Here is an 11,482-nt window from a genome sequence, read left to right on the forward strand (position 1 = left end):
GAGTGTCAAATAGATCACGATCACGACGACATTGATAAAGAGGAGTTCCTCGTTGAGAGAAAAAGACTTCAGCATTTTGTTGCTGTTGCTGCTATAACTATTAAAGACAGAATACAGACGTGGAAAGAAGGCCCCCTTGAACTTTTGCAGTTTATTCAAAAGTATAACCTTGGGAACTCGGTTCCAAATATAGTAATAATGCTGAGGATTTTCCTCACAATTGCTGTTAGTGTTGCTACCTGTGAGAGGAGTTTTTCGAAACTAAAACTGATCAAGAATTACTTAAGATCTACTATGAGCACCTTGCGGTTGAGAAATCTTGCCATACTGTCTATAGAGCGACAATTGACAGATGAAATAGTTTTTGACAATGTCATTGAAGAATTTGCCAACAAAAAAACAAAAAAAGTTACTTAGTAGAAAGTTGTAGTTTTCATTTCAGAAATAAAGATGGTCCTAATTTTTTACACTTTTTTACTTTTTTCCCTATCCTATATGTCGTTTTTGCTTTTTGTTTAACTGTTACTTATAAAGTTTAAGTATGTTTGGGTGTATTTAAAGCATACTATATTTGAGTATGTGAAAGTACAGTAATATTATAATGGTACACAAACTATTTAATATATATATATATATATATATATATATATATATATATATATATATATATATATATATATATATATATATATTATATATATATATATATATATATATATATATATATATATATATATATATATATATATATATATATATATATATATATATATATATATATATATATATATATATATATATAAATGAGTCACTGCAATATGTATTTTTTGTGGGGGCCCGGCAAACTCAGGAGGGCAGCACTCTTCGCCACTGGTGCCTTGGCCTTCCAAGACCTTTTCTAAGTTACACTGCTCACTTAACAGTCACAAAACAGTGAAAGCACGTCACAAAACAGAGTGAACGATTATGATATTATTGCAGCCAACACTGCTCACAAACAGAGGTAAAGCGCTTTATAGTCACACAAAAAAAAAAACAGCAAAAAATCAATTCACAGTTGCCAAAGCAGTACAGTGTGAATGATAGTGATGTCCCCTCACTCGTAGGTAATAAAATACACCGATGATAAGTAACAACACTGATACTGACCAATAGTCGTTGATCACGATGGAACAAAGCTTGGTACTGCAGTGCACCGAGTGATTGCGTGTCAGTGCTCGGGTAGACTGCAGCCGACTAGTGAACCAAGAGATGTGTCCGATTTGGCCGGACGATGACTATCGTTCATGCAGATTGTTTACATTGTAAATTTTCAATACATCACCATTGTTGGAGCAGAATATCGTAGATAGGGAGATCATAGACCAGGGGGATACCTGCACACACCCATGCCCTTCATTTGACTGATTAAATAGATTTATATTATATTTTCTATATTTCTAAGCCACATTAGAATATTGTAATGATGCACACTTCGAGCACAAAATCCCCAGTTTTTTTGGCGATGAAACAATATGGCAGCCCGATCCATGCTCGATGTTGTTGTCCGCTCTTTGTTTCAGCGCAACAACCAAGAACCGAGCCTCTCTGTCCGAGCGTACTCTCACATCCACAAAAAAAAAATTTAAAATTACACCATAAAGAACTGTAATTTCTTTCTGTTTAATTCCGGGGGTCTGCCCCTCGGCTAGGTAGTTTAGTAAGGTTAGGTAGTTTTCTTTCATTAGGCTGGTGCAGTCTGCTAACAATGCTTCGGCCGCTTGTGTTTCTCATCGACTAAGGTTAGGTTAGGTTAGGTTTAATTTAGAAGTAACTCCACTTTAATACATTTGCCCAAACTATGAAAGTATCCATTGCAAAACACAGTGAAATTACAGCATTTCTAAATTGTTTTCTGTGAAAATTCGGCGATGGATGTGTCGTCAATAATTACCAAAATTTTAATAATATCACTAAGTGAATCAACATTAAATGAGGGATACCTGTACTGTATGAAGTCATGAGTTGATAGAAGGATGCATTTTGGTATGCTGTTTTTTCACTGCACGGAAAAATGTTACACAGTCAACAAATGATATATTTTTCGGTAATACTGTACCTGTAGTCCAGTTTCATCAGTTCTTTATGAGTTGAAAGATAATGTGAGAAATTCAAGCAAAGTTAATTATTAAATGCATTAAAGTACACAAAAGGTAAATAAAAAAAATGTACCAGGGTGTGGACAGATTACATGCTGTCCTATACTGTATTTATTAAAAATAACATTACCCATGCATGTTGTCTTGCCCCTGCCTCAACCCATGTCTTGATGTTCTATACTGTAACATTTCTGAGTAGCAGAGTTAATGTATTTATTAAACTAGTGTACAAGCTTAAAGACCTTTGTTGTTGAAGTGCAGTTACTCATTATAACATCAAGGCCTAATAATTTCCCATTGTATTTGTGCTGTTTGGATTAACCTCCCCTTTGTGTGAACACTTACTATGATTTATCATATAGATCCATTATAGTGCAATTATGGTTGTAGTTGAGTTGCCAATTCACTAATATAACTTTCTTCATTATTTAAGCAAATATACGAACATTTGGAAACTTGTCATGATCGAAAATACTGTAATGATGAATAGATTATTATTATAAAAATGTTACCTTTGGTTTGTTTAATATTTATCATGACGGTGATACAGCTGAAAATAGATTCACCAATCACAATCACCATTACATACAGCCTTACTTTACCAAATATTGCCAGGTAAAATTGCCAGCACGAGACCCAGGGTGGGGTCAGTGCATCTTTGGTTGACTGTACCTGGTACGTCCTTTAATCTCCATAACAGTAGGAAAAGCTGGGAAGGTGAAATTGCTGATATGACACTTAGTCTTATTCTAAAAGGTGCTCAGATATCCCACTAGGCCTAGTCAGAGTTTTTCCTTTTTTTTTTCTCGTGTTGGGGTGAGTACTGAGCTTATTGTATTTATCTGTTTTCTTAACTCATTCCTTGAGTGGCCAGCTTGGTATTGTTAATTGTTTCATAAGAGACTGACCATCATATGGTAGGCGGTGGGCTGCTACTTGAGTGATGGGAGTATTCATTCACATACACCCCCTCCCCACGCACATGTATGCATGCATGCTGTTCTATCTAAGTAATCCCGACTATCTCGCTAACCTTCCACAAAAGACTCTCTTTGGGGCGTGGCTTCATAAAAGTGTTGCAGATCTCTTGAAACTGAATGTCCCAATCACCCCAGACGAACCTATTAATGCCATTCCTCCTTGGCTGGATATATCAGTTCCTATTAATTACACTCCTGTTGGTAGTAAGCAAATGTTTTAACACCGATGTGATGAGATATGTCACACTAGAAACTATTAACAGACACATAGAGAGTATTAAATCAAGTGAATGTTATGCTTTTACTGATGGTTCTGTGCAGACAAACACAGGTAGAACAGGCTGTGCAATTGTAATATATAAAGAAAAAGAGATGATAGTGTCAAACAAGCAAAGGCTGAACAACTAGGCCAGCACAACACAAACTGAACTAACTGGAATCTACTTAGCTACAGACTACCTTAAAGAAAATGGAGGTTGGGTGATATTCTGTGACTCAAAGTGATTTGAAATCAATGAACAGCCCGTCAGGCTCTATGTCTAAAGTTGTATGTGATATCAAAAGGGATGTGATAACTGCCAATGAGAACAACTTTCATATCGAATTTGTGTGGATTCCGTCCCATGTTGGAATCAGGTATCATGACCTTGCTGATAGACTGGCCAATGAGGCATGTAAGAAAGAAAATGTTGACCGTGACCTTGGCCTGTCCAATGCTGTACTTAAAAACATTCAAGTCAGAATCATGAACTCTGATCTAGAAGTGAGAAATGCAGAGAGACCTGACAGTTGTAGCATTAGTAAATATGACAAATTTTGTGACAAGAGATACCGGTATGGCCAGCATAAGGACAGAACGAGACAATGTGATGTAGTCGTGGCCAGAATTAGGCTAGGATACAGACACATCTGGCAGGTTAGTAACGCTCTACCCATACCGGAACACTCGGCATGTAAACTTTGTGATAAACCTTTAAAGCATACACTTGAACACTATATTATTGAATGTAACACTGTCAAGGACTTCAGGCCACCTGACTTATTGTATCTTGAACTTTGTAATTACTACATTGAATCAGGGGTGCTTGAGGACATTCTTGCTGTTTATCCCAAATTTGCTAGCCCACACTGATTAGTCTTCAATTAGGATATGACATCCAATGTATGTGAACCACTGACCTATATATACTGCTTCTGAATAAGTTGTATTTCTTTGTTTATGAACCTCTGTCCTGCGTGGCAGTGAGAAGTGATACCACCCTCAGTGACAAGACCTGACTGAATTACTCAGAATAGACAAACTGTACTACAAGCTTTGTCAATAAATTTGTTAAACTAAAACACACACACACACACACGCACGCACGCACGCACGCAGAGAGAGAGACAGAGATATGGTGTTTGGTGATCATATCGGTCCCTCTGAACAAAGGTTAAGCCTCTTCAATTATTTTTTGAACAGGTACAATGCCAAGTATTTTGACCGCAAAGCTGCACCTGGTGAGCGCTTGTGTGATGCCAATGGTCTCTTTGAGTGTGAGGGGCCATACAATACGGACAGATGTCCAGGTATCCATTTCATCAATCCATATGCCTCTAGGGAGATGAGGATAATGTTTTCTACATGGAATCTGGATCATATGTAAGTTAAATTTGTTTAATTATTTGTGTTCTTGTAGGACTTAAGAAATATTTGATCTAATTTATAATAAACAGCTGGCTGAAGACCATACCAGAATGGCTTAGTTTATGTTTGTCCTTAAATTTTGGTCAGCTTTTGCTGTGCTTAACACCTGCAACAGCTCACCTTCAGTAGATGTTTGGTCTTGTGTATGCCCACTGCCAAGTTCCTCATCCTGATCTTGGTATACCCAAGTAACTCCTGTTCTTCACATCATTGAAATATTTTAGTTTGACTTTCCCTTCAGCCTAACAAAACAGTCCAAGGTAAGTCATTGAACCTATTCAGAAATTAACCCTCTCGTGCATTATGAGCGATTCACGTCATATTCATGATAAGACCAACTTCACGGTGGCACAAATTGACTCACCAAACTTTAAAAAATTCAACAAAAATTAAGTTTTCAACAGCATTATGTCAAATTTTGATGTGTCATAGTAGCAAGTAAGTTCTCTCAAATAAACTAATTATCAACTCTCAAGGCCCATGGGAAGGGAAGACCAGAACAATAAATGCTCAGTCAGACCGTGAGTGTGAGCTGTGTCCGTTTAAATTCCCATAACTCCGTGCGGGCTGCCTCAATTCCTGGATTAAAGTTCTTACCCTACTCCCTGAATTAATTTCTTTTTTTGTGTTAGAGTAGTGAAGTGATGGTTGTGTAATGTAATATTTTTTTCATATTTACAGGAAAGTGTTTAAGTTTCCAAAGCCGTTACTGTATCAGGCTATACAACCTCGTTTCCTGTAGTGGCAATGTCTTGAAAAAAGTCTCTGAAAGAGGATGATTTTCTAGAACTCCTGTTTAGGGACAGTGGGGATCAAGTGGATAGTGATAAGAAAGAGCCTGATAGTGAAAATGATCATGGTAACAACAAAGAAAGTCATGAATCTGAGGGTGAAATTGTGTCGGTTGCATCCACGTTGTCACGTGCCTCGCCACCAGACTCCCTCTATCACCAGCCCACACCAACAACGTACCATCCTCACTCTTCTTCACCACAACCTTCCATATACCAAGCATCTCTTTCATATCTTCTGCATTATGCAAGCCTCATACCACCCGCTACCTCCCTTCCTCACCACCACCCCACCAGGGCTGCTAGATTTGGGACATGTTTCACGGCCAATACTCGCACCATCTCGCGGCCAAATCAGCCAACCCGTTTTTACTTTTCGGCCAAACCAGGCCAGGCGAAGTTTTTTGCGGCCAAATTAGAGAAATTTGGCCTTGGAAACGGCCATCTGGCATGTGGTGCCTCCCATGGTCACCAAGCACCTTCCACCTCTCACACTCCACTTATCAGCTATGCTCCATTGGAATCCCTCTCCTTCTAAACTCCACACTCATACACCCTCACCTACACTCCCACACACTCATCCACACTCCCACACACTCATCCACACTCCCACACACTCATCCACATCTTCATACACTCATCCACACACTCCTACACTCGCCGACATTCACTCACAATCAATCACTCTCACTTTTACATTATACTCGGGCTCATTCACTCACTTTCTCCCCCAAAGTCCATCTACAAGTTCCGGAAATCTTCCACCTCGCTGAAGGATGTGAGTACAGTACAGGATGATTGTATTTTATATCAGTACAGCATGAATTTATTTTATACAGTATAGTCTTCATTTACGGGGTCAATTGAACCAGTGGAGGTCCGTGTAAAACGACTACACTTTTTCCGACACAATAGTACGTTGTAGTAAAAATAACATCTTAATTTTATGATGGTATGCACACACAATTAATATTTAAGAGAAATACAGTCGCCGGTTAATGTCCATTCAAATAATGGACTCAACTCCCTCCCCTCATCCCATGCTCTTTAGAAATGTTTGGGTGAAAACACGAGGTTTTTAGGTTTAGTAATAAATAATACCTCAGACTATGTTTAGGATAATATAATTGACATTGCTGGATTCCTTGCAAGACTGTGAATAATTTGAATATAAATGTCATATATTTTGCACAAAAAATAAAATTTTTGCTCTCTCTAATAAAATTCTTAAATTAGATAAAAAATTTGTATGTCTAATGCAAATTTTAGCTTGTTTATATTCAAATTAATCACTATCTTATAAGAATTCCAGCAATGTAAATTATATTCTAGCCTGGTAATTTCTATGAATTTTATGAGCTAAAAACAAATATCTTCAGTAAATAAACAAATTATACTTCACCCAGACACAATACGTTACGTACGTTGTAGTAAAAATAACATCTTAATTTTATGATGATATGCACACACAATTAATATTTAAGAGAAATATCAATAATACAGTAATACCCCGCTTAACACGGTTTCGCTTAGCGCGATTTCACGTATACGCAGTGCCTCTCCAGAGCTGAACTTTCACTTTACGTGGGTTTTTTCCACGTATACGTGCAGAGTGTCCGGCTCCAGAGCTATTTTTAGATTCGCCCCACATGCCACCCTGCCTGACTGCCTGCCTGCCTGTTTTAGCTCATAAAATTCATACAAATTACCCGGCCAGAATATAATTAACATTGCTGGAATTCTTACAATATGATGATCATTTTGAATATAAACATCATAGATTTTGCATTAGACATACAAATTTTAGATATAATGTTTACTCTGAGTAAATATGTTATTTTTTGTGCAAAATATATGACATTTGTATTCAAAATATTCCTGGTCTTACAAAGAATCCAGCAATGTCAATTTTATTATCCTAACTTTAGTTTGAGGTATTATTTATTACTAAAAAGGTAAATATTCTGGTTTTCCCACACATCTAGTAGGGACGGTTGGTGGAGGGTGGGGGGGGAGGGAGGGACCGACTGACCATGTGTTACCGTGTGAAGAATATTTTTTTTTTTATTAACTGAAGATATTTGTTTTAGCTCATAAAATTCATACAAATTACCCGGTCAGAATATAATTTACATTGCTGGAATTCTTATACAGTATTAGCTTGTTTCGCGATTTCTCATATACGCGGTGCCTCGCCAGAACCGAACTTTCACTTAACGCGGTTCATCTACTCATATACGCGGGAAGCGGCGCGGGCACGATGCGCACAAGGTCACCCAGTCATCAAAACATTACCGAGTTCTTCACCCGCCACCCACCACAGCCGGCCCAAGTCAGTGATAGTGATAATTATAGTGAGGATATGGACTTATATGGACTTTGAGGGGTTTGACAAAGAGGCCCTGCAAGCCTCTGTGGTGGATAGTGATACAATTGATACAAGTGATACAGGTGAGGGCCAATAATCTGACCTCTGCCTCAGAACCAACCCCCCATCCCCTTGTGCCCAGCCATCTTTTCTACTAATGTAAGTGTTAAAAAACCTAATATTATTGATATTTCTCTTAATTATTAATTGTGTGTGCATACCATCATAAAGTTAAGATAATATTTTTACTACAACATAGTTGTGTGTCATCAAAAAGTGGAGTTTGGGGGTCGGGCCAGTCTCTATTGGAATTAATCCCATATGTTCTGTTGTTCACTTAACGCGGTTTTCACATAACGCGGTACCCTGTGGGTTCAATTGAATTTAAGCGGCACAACTGTAATTTGATGATCATTTTGAATATAAACATCATAGATTTTGCATTAGACATACAAATTTTAGATGTAATGTTTACTCTGAGTAAATATGTTATCTTTTGTGCAAAATATATGACATTTATATTCAAAATATTCCTGGTCTTACAAGGAATCCAGCAATGTCAATTGTATTATCCTAACTTTAGTTTGAGGTATTATTTATTAAAATTTAGTGGTTTTCCCCCAAAATTTCTCAGAGAGGGAAGAGCCAGCAGTGTAGTGTGAGAAGAGGGGGAGGGAGTTGAGTCCATTATTTGAATGGACATTAACTTGGCGACTGTTTCTCTATTTCTCTTAAGTATTAATTGTGTGCATGTACCATCATAAAATTAAGATGTTATTTTTACTAGAACATAGGTATTGTGTCGGAAAAAGTGGAGTTTGGGGGTCGGGCCAGTTTCTATTGGAATTAATCCCATATGTTCTGTTGTTCACTTAGCTCGGTTTTCACTTAACACGGTACCCTGTGGGTTTTATTGACCGTGTTAAGCGGGTACTACTGTATTAGGTTTTTTAACACTTACTTAGTAGAAGAGATGGCTGGGCACACGGGGATTGGGGTTGGTTCTGAGGCAGAGGGCAGATTATTGGCCCTCACTTGTATCACCTGTATCACTATCCACCACAGAGGCTTGCAGGGCCTCTTTGTCAAACCCCTCAAAGTCCATATCCTCACTATCACTGACTTGGGCTGCTGTGGTGGGTGAAGAACTCGGTAATGTTTTGTTGACTGGGCGACCTTGTGCACACCCTGCCTGCGCCGCTTCCCGCGTAAATGATGGAATGAACCGCGTAAATAAAAATTGTCTGTCTGGCAAGGTGCCGCGTAAATAACCAAACGCGTAAACCAAATCTGTATAAATTGAGACTATACTGTAATATATTTTCTGTTATTTTATATTGCATTTTATTTTTAGATATTGTGTTACTTTCTTTTACTGTATGACAATCATGTGATGCGGTTAAATGCCCATTCAACTATATATTGTATATGATCTTATGATCTTATTTTATATAATACTATACATAATACAATTTATGTTACTATGGTATATTTTGTTATAATTTTTGTTATTCTCATATATTTTACTATACTGATTACTGTACTGTATACCCATACCATAAGTCATGTGATGCGATTGAACACCCGCCCACGTGGATAAAATAAATCGCCCCAAAAAACCTTATCTTCGTTATAGTGTTGGCTGCAAGATGCAATATAATTTATATTGATATAAAACATAGGCTCAAAAATATAATTTTTTTTTATATATTTTGTAAAACTTAAAACTTATCTCGTGCACAAGAGGGTTAACAGCTAATTCGTGTTGTTGAACAGCAGGAGGTCATAAAACATTAAGAGGAACTAAAAGTGACAGTGACCTCTTCTTACCTTCATGTACAGTCAGCCAAAGATGCACCGACCCCACCCTGGGTCTCGTGCTCGCAATTTTACCTGGCAATACTTGGTAAAGGAAGGCTGTATGTAATGGTGATTGTGATTGGTGGATCTGTTTTTGGCTGTATCACTGTCAGGATAAATATTAAACAAACCAAAGGTAACATTTTTATAATAATAAACTATTCATTGTTATTTAAGGTCATGAGAAGTTTCCAAGTTTTTGTATATTTGTTTAAATATGAAGAAAATTATATTAATCACTTGGCACTCAACTAGAACCACAGCTGCCACAATATTCTCATATCAAATTTTCTTCATTATTTAAACAAATATACGAACATTTGGAAACTTCTCATGACCTGTACCTTTTAAGGTTATTTATTTATCATCATTATTAAATACAGTACAATATCAGTCAATATGTTCCCTGTGTGAATTTATTTTATTTGTTTCACAGTACAGTAATCTCCCCATTAGCTGGAATAATTGCTGCAGTGTTTGTGGGTTTGGGAAATTTCCGGGTATGAAGACAAATTTTCTCATTCCCAGAATTTTTCCTGGTACTGTACTGGGGAAAGTTTTTTTGAGAGTATAAACTAAACATCTTGCATTGAGCGACTGAACTACAGTCGGACAGACACAGAGCTGTATGGAGAGATTACTACCTGTATTTTAGTACAATATTCTGTATTGTCCTAAACATATTATTTTTTTCTTAGCTAGTGTGCAACTCATTTACCTCTTTCCAGAATTGAAAAATCAAGAGCAGTTATACCAGCATTAAAATCAGCTCTTTATGCACAAGAAAAATCAAAAGGGAACCTCAAAGTGAACCTCCCTTACTTCTATGACTTGCTCTTCACTCATAAAAATGCTAATGTTCAACACTGTAATGGGAACCTAAAGCTTGTCCATACAGCCTGTCATGACAAGAAATGTCATGAGTTTAAATGTGAGAAGAAAAAAATATATTTACCCCACTCACTGTCCAAGAAGGAGAGACAATGTAGAAAGAAGATAAAATTGGGGGTAAACTGCAATGAAGGAAATAAACCCCAAATGACTTGATCGTCTTGGCAAAATCGATTGGCACAAGTGAAATGATATAAAGTTGCCAATAAGAAAGTATTTAATTGACAAAGTTGAATACAATGTTTTGTATAATTGTATTCATCTACAGAAACTAGTGTTTAAAGTAAGTCTTCAAGTGTGATATATTAACAGTACAGGTACTCCTCGACTTACGACCTATTCGACTTACAACCACCCGGACATACGACTGCCACAGTCGTACAAAAAAAAAAAATTCAAATTACATATTTTCGAGTCTCCAAGTTAATGATCGCGCTGTGTTCTGACAAATTTTTTTTTGTAATTCCCTTTAAAATAGCTGGCAAGTGTAAAAGTGAGAGTTCTCGTGGTGCTGAGACGAAAAAGTGACACCCAGAAATTTATGTAAATCTACCCAAAAATACAGTTAAAAAAATTTTACATTATTAAAATGTACTGTGTACTAAAAATTTTATCTCTTGTGCAAAATATATGACGTTTATATTCAAATTAATCGCTATTTTATAAGAATTCAAGCAATGTAAATTATATTCTCCTCGGTCACTTCGATGACATTTTATAAGCAAAAACCAAAACTCAATCTAATGGACATAAATAAACAAAGAAAT

General features: G+C 36.9%; 1 protein-coding gene across 3 annotated transcripts in view; it reads left to right on the forward strand.

Annotated features, from left to right (window-relative positions):
- Positions 1-11,257, forward strand: part of LOC121871535 (DNA fragmentation factor subunit beta-like) — a 56,821-nt gene extending 45,564 nt beyond the window's left edge. Inside the window, exons 4-6 of one of the 3 annotated variants that reach the window (XM_042373969.1) lie at positions 4,581-4,760; positions 5,487-6,374; positions 10,553-10,679. In XM_042373969.1, the coding sequence (XP_042229903.1) occupies positions 4,581-4,760; positions 5,487-5,547 (241 nt within the window). In that variant the 3' untranslated portion in view covers positions 5,548-6,374; positions 10,553-10,679. Of the gene's footprint in view, positions 1-4,580; positions 4,761-5,486; positions 6,375-10,552 lie in introns of all 3 variants that reach the window. The other 2 variants (XM_042373967.1, XM_042373968.1) reach the window with 2 other exon arrangements.
- The last annotated feature ends 225 nt before the right edge of the window (positions 11,258-11,482 follow it).

Source organism: Homarus americanus, unplaced genomic scaffold (genome assembly GCF_018991925.1).
Source record: "Homarus americanus isolate GMGI-L3 unplaced genomic scaffold, GMGI_Hamer_2.0 scaffold45698, whole genome shotgun sequence".
Lineage (NCBI taxonomy): Eukaryota > Metazoa > Arthropoda > Malacostraca > Decapoda > Nephropidae > Homarus > Homarus americanus.